Raw genomic sequence first — 21933 nt, 5'->3', positions numbered from 1 at the left:
TTAATTCTAGGTAATTGATGTAACCATTCTTACTTGGCTCTTTAGCTCAAACAATGGATTAATTCAACTTTGTAAAATACCACTTAAATTCATTTGCTTATTTATTTTATGTCTATGTATTTTTCACATGGATTCCAAAGTAATACATGCAGCTGGATCTTTGGGACAACAGGCATTTCAGGATTTTAAAAAACTCTTCATGTAATCAACATATCATTTCTATAGAATTTTATATACATTTTTACCAACCAAAAAGTAATTAATCGTAAAATATTCTATAGCATCCATTTGGAAAGGATGTATTTTGCTACAAAAATAAAAGAAACTTTAACATCCTTATTTTTGAACTCTTATATTTAAATTAGGATACTCTGTTGCAGGCAAATGGGATTTCATTTCAAAAGAGACTGTGTGTGGGGTTGGAAAAATGGGAAGATTGCATCTCTAATCTAAGTACTTCTTTAAGTCCACTTTCTTAATCAAATAACTGCTTAAGACTAATTAAAATTGGTAACTATAGTATTTAAATAACATGTAAAAATTGAGTCTTTTCCTAACAATTTTCTGCTTTTTTGTAGAGGAGCTCTATCAAGAAGGCCTTATGAACCAGGAGTATTTTGTAGTCGTTGTGGCAACCGTGACAAATGCACAGATTTTCTATGCAGTAAGATAAAGAAAATAACTTAAAAATGAAAAGAAAAACATCCATAATGCTTAGGACAAGTAAAGTGAAGTGACTGCACACTAGTTTTTTTGTGAAGTTAATATTATTCTTATTATTCTAATGCTATTATCATATTATCAAAGGAGGATTGAAACAGTATCTTTAGATTTTTCTAAACTATAGAGCCTTTTCTTCAGAGCTTTGCTTCTATTTCTTCCCCTAAGAACATATCAGAATGTTAGGAATAAGGACTGATAAATAAAAGCTAAACCTTGAAAATGCTTCACAGTTTGACAATGACTATGTTAAACAAAAGAATATCCCAAAATATTTGTCAAGATAAAAAAAGTAAAGTAATAAATATTTAATAGATTTTTCTCATTGTCCCACCCCCCAAAAAAACCTAGAATTCCAAAAATGTTCAGAGAATAAAAAGTAGAAAATGTATTTGATTATACTTTTATTGTTTTTTTCAAACATAAAAGCATATATTCTGATGGTATATTTATAGTTAGATTATACAAGGCTTAAAATAAAGTGGTAGGGGATAAATTCAGAGCATATTATGCTTTTGTGCAAAAAAAAAAAAAAGCAAAAACAAAGAGAAACTAGAGGGCAGTTTTAATGTAACAACACTGTCACTATTGGGACAAGCACACTCAAATATTTCTGCCTTTGCTTTACTTGAATCAAGATGGAAAATCTTGCTCTTCCTCTTCATCACCAATAAAATGCAATGAAATTAAAGCAGTAATAAAAAGCCTTCTAACAAAGAAAACCTAAAGAATTCTCAGTTAGATTTTACTAGACCACTAAAGGAGAACTAATGTCAATTCTCCTCAAATTATTCTATAATGGGGCTGGGGATGTGGCTCAAGTGATAGCGCGCTCGCCTGGCATGCATGCGGCCCGGGTTCTATCCTCAGCACCACATACAAACAAAGATGTTGTGTCTGCCGAAAACTAAAAAATAAATATTAAAAAAAAAAGTTCTCTCTCTCTCTCTTTAAAAAAAAAAATTCTATAAAATAGAAAAGAGGAAAAGACTACCAAATTCATTCAATGAAACTAGTCTCACCATGATACCAAAAGCAGATAAGGATACCTTAAGGAAAGAAAACTACCAATCAGTATCTCTGAAGAACATAGATGTTTTTTCATTGCAAAATTCCTCAGTAAAATGTTAGCAGTTCATATTTTAAAACACATTAAGAAAAATGTACATCATTATCAATTGATTTCATCCCATGAATGCAAGAATAGTTCAACATGAAAAATAAGAAATGTTGTTCACCACAAAAATAGAAGGAAAAACAGAAAACATATGATCATCTCATTTGATGCAAAAAAATGTAAATGTAAAAATAGAAGCTAACTGATGTATGGCTGCACATTGGGTATATTGAGTGCTGTAATATTGATCTCTCCCTTAAAAGTGAGGTATTAGTAACCTGTAGGGACACTATAAGACAATAGGTAGAAGCTGGAATACCTCCGATCTATACTGCAAGAGAGGAAGACACATAGACATCATGAAAAAACAAGGGAGGAATGTGCCCGAAACAAACCAAGATACTATAACAATAGAAGCTGTAGGTAGCACAGTAGGTGAAATGTCAGAGAAGGAGTTCAGAATGTACATAACTAAAATGATTTGGGAATTAAATAATGACCTAAGTGAGCAGATATAGGCAAAAATCCATCACTCCAACAAGAGATAAGAGAACAAATACAGGCGACCATCAATCACACCAACAAAGAGATAAGAGAGCAAATACAGGTTGCAAGATATTACTTAAAGAAAGAGAGATACTGGAAAAAAAAACAGAAATCCTTGCAATGAAAGAAACAATAAGCCAATTAAAAACTCAATAGATAGAATCACCAACAGATTAGATCACTTGGAAGACAGGACCTTAGACAATGAAGACAAAATATACAATCTTGAAGATACCATGAACAGAATATACAAGAATTATGGGATACCATCAAAAATCCAAATTTAAGATTTATTGGGATAGATGAAGGTTCAGAGATTCAAGCCAAATGAATGCACAATCTCTTCAATGAAATAATATCAGAAAATTTCCCAAGCATAAAAAATGAATTTGAAAATCAAATACATGAGGCCTATAGGACACCAATTGTACAAAATTACAACAGATCAACACCAAGACATATTTATAATGAAAATGCCTAGCATACAGAATAAGGATAGAATTTTAAAAGCTGCAAGAGAGAAACATCAGATTACCTATAAGGGAAGACTAATTCAGATCTCAGATTTTTTCAACCCAGACTCTCAAAGCAAGGAGATCCTGGAACAACATATACCAATCTCTAAATGATAATGGATGCCTACCAACAGTTTTATATCCAGAAAATTTAAGGTTCAAATTTGATGATGAACTAAAGACCTTCCATAATAAACAAAAGCTAAAAGAATTTACAGCAAGAAAGCCTACACTACAGAATATTCTTGGCAAAATATTCCATAAGAATGAAATGAAAAACAACAATGAAAATCTGCAAAGGGAAGAACTACAATAAAGGAAAAGACAACCAAAGGAGAAACTAAGTCAAGCTAAATACCAAAATAAACAAAAATGACCAGTAATATAGATCATGTATCAACAATAACCCTGAATGTTAATGGCCTAAACTCACCAATCGAAAAATTTAGGCTGGTAGATTGGATTTTTAAAAAAGACTGCTGCCTTCAAGAGACTCATTTCATTTGGAAAAGATGCCCACAGACTGAAGGTGAAAGGTTGGGATAAAATATACCATTCACATGGGCTACGTAAACAAGTGGGGGTTTCCATCCTCATATCAAATAAAGTAGACTTCAGGCCAGAGTTAATCAAAATGGATAAAGATGGACATTTTATGCTGCTTAAAGGAATTATACATCAACAAGACATAACAATTATAAATTTATGTGCCCCAAACAATGAAGCATCTACTTTCATCAGTCAAACTCTTCTCAAATTCAAGAGTCAAGTAGACCACAACACAATAATTCTGGGTGAATTTAACACACCTCTTTCACCACGGGATAGATCTTCCAAACAAAAGCTAAGCAAAGAAACTAGAGAACTCAATACTATAATTAATAAATTAGACTTAACTGACATATATAGAGTATATTATCCATCAATGAGCGAATACACTTTCTTCTCAACAGCACATGGATCCTTTTCCAAAATAGACCATCTATTAGGCCACAAAGCTACTATTAGCAAATACAAAGAAGTAGAGATACTACCCTGCATTTTATCAGATCATAATGGAATAAAATTAGAAATCAATGACAAAATAAAAATAAAAATTACTCCTACACCTGGAGACTAATAATATGCTATTGAATGAACAATGGGTTGCAAAAGACATCAAGGAGGAGATTAAAAAATTCTTAGAAAGAGAAACTAGGAAAACCACCCCATTTATAATAGCTTCAAAAAAAATAAAATACTTTGGAATAAACTTAACAAAAGAGGTAAAAGACCTCTACAATGAAAACTACAGCATGCTAAAGAAAGAAATTTAAGAAGACCTTACAAGATGTAAAGATCTACCTTGTTCTTAGATAGGCAGAATTAATTTTGTCAAAGTAACCATACCACCAAAAGCACTATACAGATTCAATGCAATCCCAATCAAAATCCCAATGACATTCCTCACAGAAATAGAAAAAGCAGTTATGAAATTCATGTGGGAAAATAAGACATCCAGAATAGCCAAAACAATCTTTAGCAAGAAGAGTGAAGGTGGTAGCATTACTATTGCAGACCTTAAACTATACTACAGAGCAATAGTAACAAAAACAGATGGTATTGACACCAAAATAGAGGAGAGGGTAGGGGAAACCAATGGTACAGAATAGAGGACACAGAGACTAACCCACATAACTACAATTATCTTATATTAGACAAAAGTGCCAAAAATGTACATTGGAGAAAAGATAGCCTCTTCAACAAATGGTGCTGGGAAACTGGAAATCCACATCTAATAAAATGAAATTAAACCTCTATCTCTCACCATGCACAAAAATCAACTCAAAGTGTATCAAGGACCTAGGAATTAAACCAGAGACCTTGCACCTAATGGAAGAAAAAGTAGGCTCAAATCTCCATCCTGTCATATTAGGCCCCAACTTCCTTAATAAGACTCCTATAGCACAAGAATTAAAACAAAGAATCAATAAATGGGATGGATTCAAACTAAGAAGCTTTTTATCAGCAAAAGAAACAATCTGTGAGGTGAATAGAGAGCCTACAGAATGGGAACAACTCTTTACCACAAGCACATCAGATAGAGCACAAATCTCTAGGATATATAAAGCATTCAAAAACTTTAACACCAAAAAAAAAAACAAATAACCCAATCAATAAATGGGCCAAGGAACTGCACAGACACTTCTCAGAAGAGTATATACAATCAGTCAACAAACATGAAAAAAATGTTTAACATCTCTAACAATTAGAGAAATGCAAATCAAAACTAAGATTTCATCTCATTCCAGTCAGAATGGCAGCAATCAAGAATACAAACAACAATAAGTTTTGGCGATGATGTGGGTGGAAAGGCACACTCATACCTTGCTGATGGGACTGCAAATTTGTGCAGCCTAACTGGAAAGCAGTATGGAGATTCTTTGGAAAGCTGGGAATGGAACCACCTTTTGACCCAGCTATCCCACTCCTTGGTTTATACCCAAAGGATTTAAAAACAGCATATTACAGGGTCACAGCTACATCAATGTTTATAACAGCACAAATTACAATAGCTAAATTGTGGAACCAACGTAGATGCCCTTCAGTATATGAATGGACCCGGAAACTTTATTATATATTCACAATGGAATATTATTCAGCATTAAAAGATAATAAAATCATAGGCATTTGCAGGTAAATGGATGGAGTTGGAGAATATAATGCTAAGTGAAGTAAGCCAATCCCCAAAACCAAAGGCTAAATATTTTCTTTGCTATGAGAATGCTGACTCATAATGGTGATGGGGGGCGGGGAGCATGGGAGGAATGGAGGAACTTTAGATAGGGCAAAGGGGAGGGAAGAGAAAGGAGGGGGCAAGGGAGTAGAATGACGGTGGAATGAGTATGAAGATACGAATGGTGTGAAAATACTTTGTGTACAACCAGTGACTTGAAAAATTGTGCTGTATATGTGTAATATGAAATGAATTGCATTCTGCCATCATGTATAACAAATTAGAATAAATAAATAATTTAATAAAAATTTAATAAAAGGTGTAACAGTAATGGAGAGGATGGGGACTAGGGGGAGGACAGAGAAGAGGATAAGGGGAAGTATAAAAGAATGAATTAGACAAATTTATACTCTGTACAGGTATGAATATATTACAGTGAAGCTTATGAGTATGTGTAATTTTAATTCACATTATGATTCAGATATTAATGATGAGAAATGAAATAAGATGCAAAGAGGAAATGTACTATTACTTTATTGTCATACTAAAGTATCAATAAATATTAATACACAGAATAAAGAAAAAATACAGATCATATGGTGAAAAACGCTTCTTAGAAAGAAATCAATGTAAAAACCATTACATAAAATATGAAGTAAGATCAAGTACAATATGCTAAAATATTTCAAAGATCCTACATAAAGTCAGTTTATCTCTAAGGTACTTAAAAAATAAATTCTAAATTTTCCCCAAGGGGTAGAGATGAAGCTCTGGTTGATATCATTGATTTTGAACTTTTGTTTTTTGATTGGGTCTTGCTAAATTGCTGAGGCTGACTTGAAACTTGCAATTCTCCTGCCTCAGCCCCCCAAGTCACTGTATTACAGACATGTACCACCATGTCCAGTTGACATTGGGTTTTTTGTATGTATGAACTCATTTATCTTTCCATTTTTTCCTAGTGGAATTCAGGAATAATTGTTTGACTCTCTCTGCTGAGGTGAGCAGACAAAAAGAATTTATTTCCTGATAACATTATGATCTAGTGAGGTAGATAGGTTCAAAAGAAAGGGAGAAAGCAGGAGAGAGAGAGGAAAAAGAAGAAGGCCAGTATGTAGAGTGGTGTTGACTTTGCCTTCTCAGAAATGAAGAACAACTGAAAGTGTCTGAAAGTAAGAACTAAGTGATAAAAATGAGTAAATTCATAGAAGGAACCTATATAAGGTGAAACAATGATTTAGAGTTAACACTAGAATTCATTTCTCGTCACTCATGTATTTCTATACTCTCTACCAGAACAGGGTGACTTTTAGTAAATGAGAATATTGGTGATTTATGATTGGCTATTGGTTGGAAAGGGAACAACAAGAATGATGACATGTTGCCTGAAAACTAAGAGAATGGTAGCACTATTATTGAAGAAATTCTTACATTATAGAGAAAGAAAAATTTTATGTAATTCTTTATAGACTTTCTTTTTCTTTCTAGGTAATGCAGATCGGGACCGAGCTATATGTATGTATTTTTGTTCTTTACTTCTTTGAACAATTCAACTATTTTACTTGAAACACAGCTTTCAATTGCTTCTCTATTTACAGATTACCAATTCTGGTATCCAAGTTGGGAAGTGCCCCGGCCAATTATATGTGATCCACTCTGCATATTTGTTTTATTACTGAGACTGCTGTTTTTTATTATGTGTGTCATAATTGTTTTGATAGTGCAGCCTTATTTTCCAAATATTTTATTGGAACAACAGATGGTATTTACTCCTGAATTATCTATAATAGAGAGAGGAAAAGGGGGAAGAAAGGCAGAGAAAGAAGAAGATAAAATGAAATATGAAGATGAAAAAGAAGAGGAAGAAGAAAAGGAAGAAGAGGAGGAAGAGGGAGATGAATTATAATTAACATAAGCCAAAACTATAACATTTTAAAAAGCAAAAAAGAAAATTTAAAACCCTGAGATTTAAAAAGAAAGAAAATATACAAGCCACTATTGCTATATTTTTTATGCTATTCAACAAATTTAAATTTGAAAAACAACAACAAAAAAGCAACCCCAAAACATGTATTGTACAGAAAGTATTAAGACAAGCTCTTAGATACTATGAACAGATAAATATGTGATAATAGGAACTAAGAAGAGATTTGATTAACCTGATTAATCTTAAGATTTCACTACAGTGTCCTGTTAAAGGAGGGAATTTATGTTTTCTAAATATGTCTCTATCTCTGTTTTAAATATTGTTTTACATGGGTTAATAAATTTCTCAAGTATTATACAAGATTTAATAAGGTTCTCAGGACCCTTCTAAATTCAGAACAGCCATTTAATAAATATTTGCTTGTTTGTTTTAATTATTACTATCATAGTTGTTATTGGTGGTAGTGTTATTCTCCATGTGGTATTAAGGCATCAAACATTTATCTTTGTGATGTATCTTTTTGGAATGACTTAAGTAGTACCTGTACAACCTGTTAGGAGATAAATTTATTATTTCTACTTCATGTTTAACATTTCATTGAAGACTTGCTGTAATTTTTGTCACCAAAGACTAAAAAAACCCAATATTTTAATTAGTTGTGATTGAGCAATATTACTGCTTCCAAATTTATATGATAAAATAAATACATTTAAACTGTTTACTTCTATCTATTCAGTATGTTTAACAAAAGTTCATAAATTTATGAACTAAAATAAGTTAACTACTTACCACTGGAAATGCTAATAAATTTGAGAGCTTCTGGGCTTTTTTTTTTTTTTTTTGTCACATTTACATTGCTTGTTTTTCAAGAGCTCTGCATTTTAGAATAATTTTGTTTCTGTAAAGTCACCTCTTTTCATATACTGCATCCTGAGAAAAAGTCCTAGGTTCTTAGATAGAGAAATGGGGCTAGTTCTCTATCATGTTTGTATTTATTATTATTGTCATTATTATTTATTATTTGTATTCAACTTAATAGCTTCCAAAATGCTTTCACATGACTATTTAATATTCAGAACCATTCTGCATAGCTGTTATCTCCTCCATTTTTAAAATGAGAAATCTTGGGTTCATGAAATTATTTAACCCAAGACCAATAACAAATTAATTTAAAACATTTTGATCCATTTTATAAGTATAAATTTTTATGACACCATGTTTAATTCACACATATGGCCAATATGTTATATATCTATCTAAATTTTTTTTAAATGAGGAAAGAGGGGGCTTAATTTGTTTTTTTTTTTAAGAGAGAGAGAGAGAGAATTTTACTATTTTATTTTTTTTTTTTTAGTTTTCGGTGGACACAACAACTTTGTTTGTATGTGGTGCTGAGGATCAAACCTGGGCTGCATGCATGCCAGGCGAGCGCGCTACCGCTTGAGCCATATCCCCAGCCCTATCTATCTAAATTTAAACCTTCTATATCTAATTTTCTACTTATTCTTCAGGTAACTTTGTAGAGTACAACCCTTAGCTATAGGTCAATAGTTCTTAACTGGCAACAACTCCTGACATTTGTCAATAACTGAAAATGTTTATATTATCACGACCAGGGAGGTGTTGCAGGTAACTACTGGGTAAAAACTAGGAATGCTGCTAAACATCCTGAAATGCACAGGACCCACCCCACAATGAAGAATTGGTCAGTCCAAAATATCAGTAGTGCTGAGTTAACAGTTCTGTTACAGTCTTATTTACATCCTGAAGATGTGTAAATTACATATACTTTGGTTATAGTGTCACATTTCCTTAAACTTCAGAAAATTGTTCCATCCTATTTCACATTCCCTTTCCTTCTCCATCCCATTCTCGTATGGTTTCCATGCATACAATCATCCTGTTGTTGTGATTGCTTTTTCCTAGTTCTGGAATGGTTCACTGACCACAGTTGAGGTCAATTATTGTCTTTAGGGATACAGGCAGACATTCAAGGCAGGTCTTCGTTGGTAGCTGAAGTTTTAATATGTAAGTTTCTGAGGCTATTTAGCATGACACATGGAAAAAAGAATAAAATACAAATAGAGAGTAGCAGTGAAAGGTTGTTGTCCTAAGACCTAGTTTTATAACTTTTCACACTATTTTGTTTTCAACAATACACTAATAGGTTAATCATCCAGTAAATTTTCCTTTTTCCTTAATTATTTTGAGTTGGATTTCTATAACTGACTCAAATGATGGGCCATTCTTAATATATAGTTATTTTCATGAATTTTTTTATTATTCTGAAATAACATGAAAAATAATGGCACTAAAACTCCAATTTATGGATATCCTTCATGTCACCACATGGTTAAAGGAACAGAGTGTCCTCTTAGGTTTTGTTTCCCAAGTTGGTGTTCTGATAATATATGTAGATCTTTCTAAACCCACATGCCCATGAACTTAGAACTTTAGTTTGTAATTTTTATTTTCATTATAAAAGTTATTCATTGACCCCCTTCAGTGAGCCTAAGAGATTATTAATATGAATCTCAGAGAGTTTGGGGAAATTACCCTTATTCTGCTTCCATAGCATTAAATTCAGGAACATACATTGATCAGGTTATTCTGGCCCAGATAGTATGGTATAGTGGATGAGCATTTGGTTCATGCCTTAAAGTAATATCTATTCTAGTTTGCATTGTAGAACTCTTGAGATTTTCGAGGTACTCCTGGACCAGGTGATGTCAACTCTAGCAAGAGTCTATACTAAATTATGGGCAAAAAAGTTCTAGTATATGATTAGGCCTAGAGAAAGACAGCATGCTTCTAGTCATTCTTTCATTTATACTTTCACATCTACAACCACATGTCTGCTGGTGAGGTTTAGTACTACCATTTAGTACTCCTGTTTGTGCACTCATGGTCTTGGATAATGTTGCTGATTTGTCTATGTCCTAAAGTTCTTTTGTGTCCTTTGCATAAGTAAAGCCTATCTGATGTTCTGGAGTATTAGTGCCTTGTCTATTTATATTGTCAAGATGGTGGTAGTACAGAGTGGCAGAAAATGGAAATGGTACAAGGACTCCATATTAAATATGGATAAATGTTTATGGGGGAGAACTTGGGTATAATAAAGGGTACAGAGATGATATTAGGTTACCATGTTAGTTTGCTGCTGGCCTTTGATTTAGCTATGGGCTTAAACAAGTATACCAATTAATATTGACAAAATATTAGTGATCCAATGATGTTTTCAATCTTCCATTTAAATAGTCAAGTATGAGCCAAGTGCAGTGGTTCATGCCTGTAATCTCAGTGACTTGGGAGGCGAAGGCAGGAAGATTGCAATTTCAAGGACTGCCTCAGCAACTTATTGAGACCTTGTCTTAAAAAATAAAAAGGACTCTGCATATAGCTCAATGGCAGAGCACCCTGGTTTCAATCTCCAGCACCAAAAAAAAAAAAAATGTAATTTCTTTTTTCAATTGTTTCTTTTGTTTCAATTTTATTGATTTCAGCTCTGATTTTAATTATTTTTTGCCTTCTGCTGCATTTGCTGCTGATTTGTTTTTCTTTTTCTAGTGCTTTGAGATGCAGTGTGAGGTCATTTATTTGTTGGCTTTTTCTTCTTTTAAGGGATGAACTCCATGAAATGAATTTTCCTCTTACTACTGCTTTCATAGTGTCCCAGAGATTTTGATATGTTGTGTCTGAGTTTTCATTTACCTCTAAGAATTTTTTAATTTCCTCTTTGATGTCATCTGTAACCCATTGTTCATTCAGTAACATATTGTACATTCTCTATGTGATGTAGGAATTTTTCTTCCTTATTTTTTTATTGATTTCCAATTTCATTCCATTATGATCAGATAAAATGCATCCATTGTATTTGCTAAGAGTTTCCCTCTGACATAATGTATGGTCTATTTTTGAGAAGGATCCATGTGCTGCACAGAAAAAAAATGTATCCGCTTGATATTGGGTGGTATATTCTATATATGTCAATTAAGTCTAAGTTATTAATTGTATTATTGAAGTCTGTAGTTTCTTTATTCAAATTTTGTTTGGAAGATCTGTCCAGTGGTGAGAGAGGTGTGCTAAAATCTCCCATGATTATTGTGTTGTGGTCTATTTGACTCTTGAACTTGAGAAGAGTTTGTTTGATGAATGTAGCTACACCATTGTTTGGGGCATATATATTAATGATTGTTATGTCTTGTTGGTGTATGGTTCCCTTGAGCAGTATGTAGTGTCCTTCTTTATCCCTTTTGATTAACTTTGGCTTGAAGTCTATTTTATTTGATATGAGTATGGACACCCCTGCTTGCTTCCAAGGTCCATGTGAGTGGTATGATTTTTCCCAACCTTTCACCTTCAGTCTGTGTATGTCTTTTCCTATCAGATGAGTCTCCTGTAGGCAGCATATTGTTGGATATTTTTTTTTAATCCAATTTACTAGCCTATGTCTTTTGATTGGTGAGTTTAAGCCATTAACATTTAGGGTTACTATTTAGATATGGTTTGTACTTCCAGCCATATTTGTTTATTTTTGTTATTTAACATGATTTGTTTTTCCTCTTTGATTAGTTTTTCCTTTACTGTACTACCTCCCACTGTTGATTTTCATTATTATTTCTCATTTCCTCTTCATGTAATGTTTTTCCAAAGATGTTTTGAAGTGCTGGTTTTCTAGCTGCAAATTCTTTTAACTTTTGTTTATTGTGGAAGATTTTTATTTCATCTTCAATCCTGAAGCTTAATTTTGCTGGATACAAGATTCTTGGTTGGAACCCAATATCTTTCAGTGTTTGAAATATGTTGTTCCAGGATCTTCTAGCTTTCAGAGTCTGTGTTGAAAGATCAGCCATTAACCTGATTGGTTTACCCCTAAATGTAATCTGCTTCCTTTCTCTTGTGACTTTTAAAATTCTCTCCTTATTTTGTATGTTGGGCATCTTCTTGTCTTGGTGTGGATCTCTTGTAATTTTGCACATTTGGCATCCTATAGGCTTCTAGGATTTGGATTTCTGTTTCATTCTTCAAGTCTGGGATGTTTTCTAATATTGTTTCATTGAACAGTTGCTCTTTCCTTTGGTTTAGACCTCTATACTTTCCTGTATCCCAATAACTCTTAAGTTTGGTCTCTATGTTATCCCACATTTTTTGGATGTTCTGCTCATGGTTTCTTATCAGTCTCACTGAGCTGTCTACATTCTTTTCAAGTTGATATACTTTGTCTTCATTGTCTGATGTTCTATCTTCTAAGTGTTCTACTCTGCTGGTAATACTCTCATTTGAGTTTTTAATTTGGTTTATTATTTCCTTCATTTCCAGGATTTCTGTTTGGTTTTTTTGTATAACCTCTTTCTCCCTGAAGAGTTGATCTTTTCCTTCTTGGATTTGTTTATGTAATTCATTGTCAAAGTGATCTTTCATTGTCTGAATTTGCTATATAATGTCTTCCTTGAGACTCCAGATCATCTGAAGCATGTATATCCTGAACTCTTTATCTGACATTTCATCTGCTGTAGATATTACCTCTTCTAATGTTGAATTGACATGCATTGTTTGTGGTCCTTTCTTTCCTTGTCTTTTCATTCTGCTCACATTTCTTTCCAGCTTTGTGAAACTGTTGTGTTAATGATTTTCCCCCTATGTATTTATATTGCTCTTGTATAGTCCCAAAATCTCTCTTTTGTGGAGAAAGACAATGTTAACAGTTCCCAATATCAATAGTACATCATCTAAGCACAAGTTTTCATTACTAACACATTTATAGTTAGACTCTATGTCTACAGATGTTGACTTCAATTATTATTTAAAAATATAGTTATTAGTTTCATAAGAAGCATACCATTTCTGGTGGCATATAGAGAACTGAATTTTTGACCTAGGATGAAAGGAGTGAGGGTATGAGGTTAATCTAACTTAGCAAATTTGGAAGAGAACTCTAACCAATAGACGGGAAATTTATAGAAGAAATGTATAAATTCAAACTCCTATCTGTATTTAGAAAATTACCCTATATATAAATAGTAAAAGTTAGGGGGTTGAAAGGGTATAGAGGGAGTAAGAAGGGAAAAATATAAAAAGGAAAGAAAGAGAAAAAAGAGAGAGGGAAAAAGAAAATAAGAAAAAAAGGGGGGAGGTGGGGCATATGCAATTCCTCCATATTATATTATTCTGGTGATTCAGTTGTTAAAGTCCTATTTCATGCAACGTTCTTGGTTTCACATATGTTGAGGTTGTGAGGACCAGAGGGGGAAGGGTAGAGGAGAATGGATGAATGGATGAGAAGAGAGAGAGAAGAAAAAAAAGCAAAAAAAAAAAAAAAAAAAAGTCTCTCAGAACTCTGTTTTCTTTTCTTCCAGTAGGTGGCGTTGTCTATTCCTAGCTTGAGTCTCAGCGTTCAGGGTGGTGGATATAGCCAGTGTGAGAGGACTTGAGCTTCCACCTGTAGCCTCCCTACTCTTAGTCTCTGAGATGGAAACCAGGTGCCTGTACAGTTATTGTTTTGCATTGATAGCTACACCCCCCAAAAGCTTGTGGGAAAAATTTTGAGTTATCACAGCTAAGGATGGTGGATTTGGAAACCGGGTACTGGATCAGCTGCAGAACCATGCTGGTAGCCACGCCCACCGGTTGATGGGTTTTAAGGGTTGATGGGTTTTTCCAAGATGGGTTCCGTCTGTTTCCCTCGTAGGGTGTTTGGTGAGGTCGGGGGTGCTGGGAAGACCTTGTGTTTGTCCAGAGCTCGATCTGGTGACCCGCAAGCAAAGCCTCTGCGTTCTGTGCCTCCTCTGGTCTGCACCAGAGCGGCTGGCGCCGGCTCCTCCTCCGATCTCAATTTCTTAAAATCACATAAAGGTGAAGCTTGTTTGGTTTGCTGTGGGACCTCAATTTTCCACAAAAATTAGCAAGAGTGCTGAGTTATAATGGAAACTACACAGCAGAAGGCCAGGGAAGAATAGGCATAAGTACAGAATGTTCATATGGAATAGGCCAAAGAAAATGGGGAGAAACTGTATTCATTGAGCACACCCATGAACCTCTTCTGATGACCATTATGTTGTCATTCGACATAATGTTTCAGAAAAACCAAGGTGATCTGCGGAGGCACATTGCGGAGTTGTGGAGATGGGGACACTGAATAGTACCTTTTCCTTTCCTTCCATGGCAGAAATCAAATTTGTCCTGAAAAAGGGAATTTACAGGACCACAAGCCCACTAACAAACTGAAAATGGCAACTGGCTGGGAATTCGGGAAGTATTAGAATGTCTAAAAAAAAAAAAAGAAATTAAATCTAAGAAGTATTAATGTTATAACTCTTTACTAAGCAGACTTGATAGACCACATAAATAGAATCAATAGAGGAAACCATAATCACTAACCTGTCTCACACAAGTTGGAACAGTGCAGCATTGGTGACTAATTTCCTTAGATTAGCATTAACCAGTACAGAAAGATATGTTTTATGTATAATATGTATATATATATATATATATATACATATTATATACTTAATATCTAGCTATAACTTATAGTTTAAAGAAACTCTTACTATGTCTCTATGTCTTCTGGCAAGAATATGCTACTTTGGGGAGCAGAACCACAATGCCTGCAGAGTAGGTGGTCAGTGGGAATGATGGTAATCAGGCCACTCTTGCTTCAAACCCTCCGTTCCTACTCTCATATATTGTTCCTGTTGAAGACATATCATAAGGATATTGCGTTTAGTCTGCAATTTTAACTGCCCCTCAAGAAACTGCCCCAAAGCTTTATCAGGCCAGGAATCTCTACATGGTATTATGTGTAATAAAACTGGTGGATTCCACAGCCAGGCTCTTCTCCTGAAATGCCTTTACTGTGAAGTGAAATGTCTGATTGGATGCTAGTGTGTGGTCTTCTGCGCCTCTGGATCAGACCCTGAGTCTGAGAGCAGAAAAGTCAAATTCCATACTCAGAATAGGTGTCTATACCAATAAAAAAGAAGCATTGACTTTTCTCAGATGCAAAGGACTCAATGTACTAAATTTGCCAACAAATGCCAGTTAGCGTCCTCAAAGAATAGTGCTATTTTGGGAACGCAGCATTCTTCTCCATTGTTGACAGGCTGTACATGCACAGGTACCTAGTTCAGCCTTGATAACCAGGAGTCCATGCAAATGGGCCTGTAGTTAATTTTCATGCATTTCATATGCCCATCACACAAATTCTGAGTGACCAAAGGATAAAGACTGGTCTAGTGTCAACTGGTTGTGTCATTTTGACTACTTAATTGTTCAGTGTTTCTATTGGGTACTGTTTTAATTAGCTTTTCATCTCTGCGACAAAAATACCCTACAAGAACAAATTGAAGGAGGAAAAGTTTATTTGGTATTCATGGTTTTAAAGGCCAACCCCATTGCTCTGGCACCAAGGTGAGACAGCACATCATAGGGAAAGGGCCCAGTGGAGGAAAAGTTGCTTCAGCTCATGGTGGGATTAGCAAGCAGAGGAGGGAAAAGGGGGCCTCAGGAAATATGCATCCTTCCAAGGGCACACACACCCCAGTAACTTACCTCCTTCAGCCTTGTCCCACCTGTCTATAGTCACCATTCAAATAAGGATGGGACGATCCTCACAATCCAATTATTTCACACTCCTTTGTTAATGCAGGATCTTTGAAGGGGTACCTCATATCCAAATCATAATATTCTGCCCCAGTTCCCCAAAAGCTCATGTCTATATCACAAAGCAAAATGCATTTAGTTCATCTCCAAGAGTACCATAGTCTTAAATAGTTTTATCATTGCCCAAGTTCAAAGTTTCCTCTGAGACCCAAGGCAAACTCTTAACCATGAACCCCTTTAAAAATCAAAAGCAAGTTACATATATCCAATATACAGTGGCACAGAATAAACATTTCCATTCCAAAAGGGAGGAGCAGAGGCAGAGAAAGAAGGGATGGGGACAAAGCAAGTCCAAACCCCAGTCAGGCAGACTGGTCCCTTAGCTCCAACTGTAACTTTGTACAGCATCCAGGACATATGGTGGTGAAATTTTATTTCCAAAGGGTTTGAGCAGCCCTAACATTTTGCCCTTACTGGTTTCAGCATGGATAAGCTTGCTTTTAATCTGGCTTTCTCCACAGGCAGCAGCTTTTCATGACAGACAGTTCATATTACTCTCTTAATTCCTAGGGTCTCCATTCCAGTCTTGGCTTCTTCTGCAAAGCATCATGCATCAGCCTCTCAGGGGAAGCCTGTGTGGACTCTTGCACTACTATACTTTGCCTGACCTCACAGGCCTTACTTTCAAATTTCAGTGGAAAACTCCATGACCACTGAACTCCAACACCCTTCATTCCTGCAAGACTGGCATCATGTGTATGGTACCAAGGTCTTCTACAAGCTCATGCAATACCTGGGCCCTCTAGAATCATGGCTGCAATAGCTTCAAAGTGCCTACATAGCTCAGCATGGTGAAACAACTTCCTAGGCACAGCCCCCCACACTGGGTGAGCAGGGGCCCCCAGGACCTCTTCTCAAAGAGATCTTTTAGGCTGTAGTGAGTATGTTCTTGCAAATGCCTGAGATGCCTTCAAGGCATTTCCTATTGTGTCTTTGTAAAGTACTTAATATCTCTTTAAGGTTTATAATCCAAGCATACTGTCCTTGGCCTCAGAATTAAATGTAATTTTTTGGCCAACTGAAAATTCTTAAATCCTTTAGCTCTACTTTTTGCTCCAGTTTTCACAGTAAGCCTGTCCAAAAGCTGCTAACAATATCCGTGCCACTGACTGAATACTCTGCTGCCTTGAAATTTCCTCCACCATTTTAATTAGTCCATCACTTTTAAATTCAGCCTCACAGGGGGCAACCTATGGGGACTCATGCATTTTGACATGGCCAAAATGCAATCAAGTGCTTTGCCAGAATATAACATGAATAACCTCTAGTCCAATTCCCAACAGAGTTCTCAATTTCCTCTGAAACCTCATGAGCACAGTCCACATTCCTATCATCATTGTGATCTTCTGAGCTTCCACAATAGCATCCATTAAACTCTACCTACAACATTTCAAGGCTTTTCCAGCCTGAATTTTTAAGCTTTTCTAAATTCCTCTTGAAAACCATTTCCAAAAGCTTCTGAACCACATGATCAGGTTAGTCTCAACAGCCCCAACCAGCACCAATTTCTGTTTTTATTAGCTTTTCATTGCTGTGACCAACATACCTAAAAAGAACAACTTAAAGGAAAAAAAGTTTATTTGGGGCTCACAGTTTTAGAAGTCTCTAAATCAGACTTCTAAAACTGTTTACAGATAAACAACACCATTGCTCTGTGCCCAAGCTGAGGCAGCATGTCATGAGGAAAGGCCCAGTGGAAGAAAAACTGCTCAACTCACGGAAGGGTACAGAACTGGGGGAGAGGGAATGGAGAACAGGGAAGATGCACTTTTCCAGGTCATGCTACCATGAACCCACCTCCTTCACCATGCCCCACTTGCCCACTGTTGCCACCCAGTCCATTTGAACAAGAATAGACTGATTAGCTTATAGCTTTCACAATTTAATAAGTTTCACATTTCTGCATTAATATAAGAGCCTTTGAAAGACACCTCATCTAAATTATAACATGCACTAACCTATAAAAATACATCATCCCCACTCACATATCTCCATCCATATGCCATTGTTTTAGACCCTCTTGATTCTGATCTTCCAATCCTTTTATTTATAAATCTCTGATGTCTTTTCTGACATGGCAGGCTGTCTTTTCTGATATGGCAAACATTTATAAAGAAAGGTACAGATGGGAAAAAGGTTAGTGGTGACAGAATCAGGCAACTACATTTTATCCCTAAATAGTAGAGAACATGAGAATGTGTTTTTAGCATTCTTATTCCATATGTCTGCATCTTCTTTAGGAAGAAGGATCTAGAAGACTCCAGCAATGATTCAACGGTAGCATGGTTTATTGCTGTGGACTAGGATAAGAGGCTATCCTATATGGAGAATAATGAATAAGCATTGTGAATTTAATCAGTTCCAAATGGTATATCTGCAATTTAGAAATAAAAGTGGGAATTGTAGGTTATATAATCAATATTTTGATTCCCTCCCCAACTAAGAACTCAAGGGAAAAAAGTTTGCTGACAAAACAGCCAGGCATAAATGCAAGAAACTTGACATGGTTTGGAAGTTATCAAAGAACTGAAATGTATAACAAGGTCCTATACACCATGGAAAGACTCTGAAAGCATTTTGCTCTATTACTACATTTTCAGCCTAGGCAAATGGCCTGGCTTTTGCAGAGGGTTTCTAATCCTATATGATAACTATGATCTTGTCAAAACAAAGTGTAATGTTCATTGATCTAGGAAACATAAGAAAAGATCAAAAAGAAACTGATCAAAGACATAATTAAGAAAAAGCAGCGAAATGAGAGCCTATGAAGAGTTTCTGGTTTTGTATCTTGGCCAAGGGTGGGAGGATGCAGTGTTGTGAACTAAACTTGGAAAATCTAAACCTGAACATTTTTAGTCAATCGACCTACAGAACTAATCCCTGTGGCTAGCTAGAAATATTGCTAATACTGGGGAAAATGTAATCAAATGTTCATAATTAGGCACTATCTAATAAACTGGGAACCCTAACAGAACCAAAACGCAGAGGAAGGTCCATTCTTTCTCTCCGGGTGCTGGGACACCTTCTTTTCCTGTGCTAGGACATTAGAACTCCAGGTTCCCTAGCTGTTGCACTCCAGAACTTGTACCAGCAGCCCTTCCATTTCTCAGATCTTCAGCCCTGGACTGAAAATCACACCATCAGATTGGCTGGTTCTGAGGCCCTTAGACTTGGGCTTAGCTAGGCTCTCAGCTTTCCCGGCTCTCCAACTTGCAAACTGTTTATCAAGGGACTTCTCAGTATCCATTATCACATGAACTGATTCTCCTAATAAATCCTTTATCTATCCATCAATGTCCTGTTGGTTCTGTCTTTCTGGAGAACTATGACTAGTGTACTCCACCTCTTTTTGGTTTTATCTGTGACTGGCTACTCTCTCCTTAAGCTGAGTGTCTATATTCAGCCTAGTGTTTATACCATGCCATAGGCAGGATAGGCAAGAACCTAGGGCCCATAAACACTTTAGGGACCCATGAAAATGCTTTAATTTCTTTTAAAATAAGAAATAAGAGTATATAATAATAAACACAATCATGAATTCATCATGGTTTATATTCATTTTTTAACTTTCAGTTATATAATTTTCAAATATTTTTATAGCAGAAGGAATCTACAAAGGTAAAAATGCCTAAGGACCAGCCCTGCTTAGATATGACACATTTGTTCTTGTTTTTTGTCTTTAACTAAATTTTTGCCTTTTGTGCTTTCAAATGAGCAATTTTGTGATTCCACTTTCTCTCTTTTCTTAGCATATACATTATACATATTCTTACTTTTTTACTGGTTGCCCTAGAGTTTGAAATATACATTTGCCACTAATCCAAGTCCATTTTCAATAATTCTACATTGCTTCATAGGTAATGATTACCTTATTATAAAATAATCCTAATTTTTGTCTCCCACACCTTCGATCATTATTGTCATTCATTTCACTCACATATAAGCATATGTAATATGTGTACATAAGAAATATATATATATATAAGCATACATAACCAAATACATTAATGAGGGGTTTTTTTCTTTGTGAAGAACTGAAAAGTATTTTATGGTTTTGTTTTGTTTTGTAGTGGTGGGGATTGAGCCCAGGGCCTCATGCATGTTGGGAAAACACTCCACCCCTGAGCCACATGCACAAAACAGACCTGAGATTTTTACCTATATTATTTTCCTTCTCTCTGAAGAGCTTTAAACATTTTTTGCAAGGCATGTCTATTTTTAACAAATGCTTATTTCTCTAATCAAGACTTTTTCTCCTCCACTTTTCAATTAGCAATAATCGCGCCTCGGATAAACCTCATTGGCTACGATACTGCCACTGCGCAAAGCTCTCCTCCACTTTTGAAAACAAAATTTTACAAGGTACAGAATCTAGGCTAGTGTTTTTCCTCCTGATATTTTACTCTACTCTCTTCTTGCTTGCATGGTTTCTGAGAAGTCAGATAATATTTGTATCTTTTCTCCTTCATAGAGGAAATGCTTTTTATAAGGGTTTCTTTTAGGATTTGTGTTTTATCTATGATTTTCTTTAGTGTGGAATGATATGCCTAGATCTAGTTACTTTAGTAGTTTTCTGTTTTGTTTTAGTGGCATTTATCCTACTTGGAATTTTGTGAGTTTCCTGTGAGAGACTCAGGGACCACCATAGGGACAGGAACCACCACAGGGACAAAGGGTAGGTACACTCCTGATATGTTGAATCATGACCTATTACCAATTCAAAGTACCATAAAAGCTGGATTAGCCCAAGCCCCCAATTATAACAGGGGCTTAGAGAAGTTGCCTTTACTACAAAGCACAGCCTCTTCACTTGAGTCTGCAGATACTCAACTGGGGTAACTAAAAGCGGGATAAAAGCTTGGCATCTCTGCCTTCCTTTTGTATCTGTTGCCTTTATTACCTTAAACCTTGGGTCAGTTTACTGCTCAGCTCTGTATTTAGGCATGTTAATCATTTAAAGAGTGTTCAGCTAAAACACATTAATACTGAGAAACTGATGTGACTCCATTTTTGAGAAACCAGCCTCTACCTCAGAGCAAAGCCTGTCCAAGGAAGGGGGTGTGACCCTTGTCCTTCGAAAAACCCACAGAACACTCCTAGGCACATACCACCCTGCTGAGTTGTTTGTCTGCAAATAACAGGAGAGATCTGCAGTGTCACATGTCCCTGACGCAGCTAGGCTAGGTGAGGACCCATAGCAACCCCCTAGCAACCACAATCAGCATGGGACAGGGAAAATACCTGGGATGCCAGATGACCCCCCAGTAGTTTATGGTGGTTGATAACATGTTGGGAAACCATAGTAGTTTAGCACTACACCCCTCATGGATTAAACCAATCAGTTCAAACAAATCCCCCTCTTGTACTAACCAATCACCCTTACCCAACTAGTTCCCGCCAGTGAATGTGCTAATCAATGTTAAAAGTTGTTGTTTGACTTTCTCATGGTGTGAAATGATTTCTTGTGTGATGTTGTGACACAGAGAGTATCCCCAAAAACCTGTAAAATCTCGCTGAACAAAGGACTAGGACTCACTCCCTGGGACCACTGCGTCAGAAACCGTTGTGAGTCCAGACTCGAGCTTGCAATAAAGACTCTTGTGTGATTGCATCGGATTCGGCTCCTGGAGGTCTGTTAGGGTCCCACGAATCTGGCATTACAATACAAGGTTTATTAGCCTTCAATATACCTAACCTAACTCATCCCCCTAGAGACTGAGGACACTAAATGAGT

General features: G+C 35.7%; 1 protein-coding gene and 1 pseudogene across 1 annotated transcript in view; one reads left to right on the top strand and one right to left on the bottom strand.

The window, feature by feature from the left end:
- Nucleotides 1–8095, top strand: part of Glipr1l2 (GLIPR1 like 2) — a 53369-nt gene extending 45274 nt beyond the window's left edge. The window contains exons 4-6 of the mRNA XM_027927282.2: nt 579–664; nt 7103–7129; nt 7213–8095. Of these exons, the coding sequence (XP_027783083.2) occupies nt 579–664; nt 7103–7129; nt 7213–7520 (421 nt within the window). The 3' untranslated portion in view covers nt 7521–8095. The remainder of the gene's footprint in view (nt 1–578; nt 665–7102; nt 7130–7212) is intronic.
- A 12277-nt stretch (nt 8096–20372) lies between these two features.
- On the bottom strand, nt 20373–20529 carry LOC114093520 (U4 spliceosomal RNA; annotated as a pseudogene).
- Nucleotides 20530–21933: the final 1404 nt, after the last annotated feature.

Source organism: Marmota flaviventris, chromosome 3 (assembly GCF_047511675.1).
Source record: "Marmota flaviventris isolate mMarFla1 chromosome 3, mMarFla1.hap1, whole genome shotgun sequence".
In the NCBI taxonomy this organism is placed as follows: domain Eukaryota; kingdom Metazoa; phylum Chordata; class Mammalia; order Rodentia; family Sciuridae; genus Marmota; species Marmota flaviventris.
Note: the sequence above shows the minus strand (reverse complement) of the source record. Positions and strands in the feature narration are given on the sequence as shown.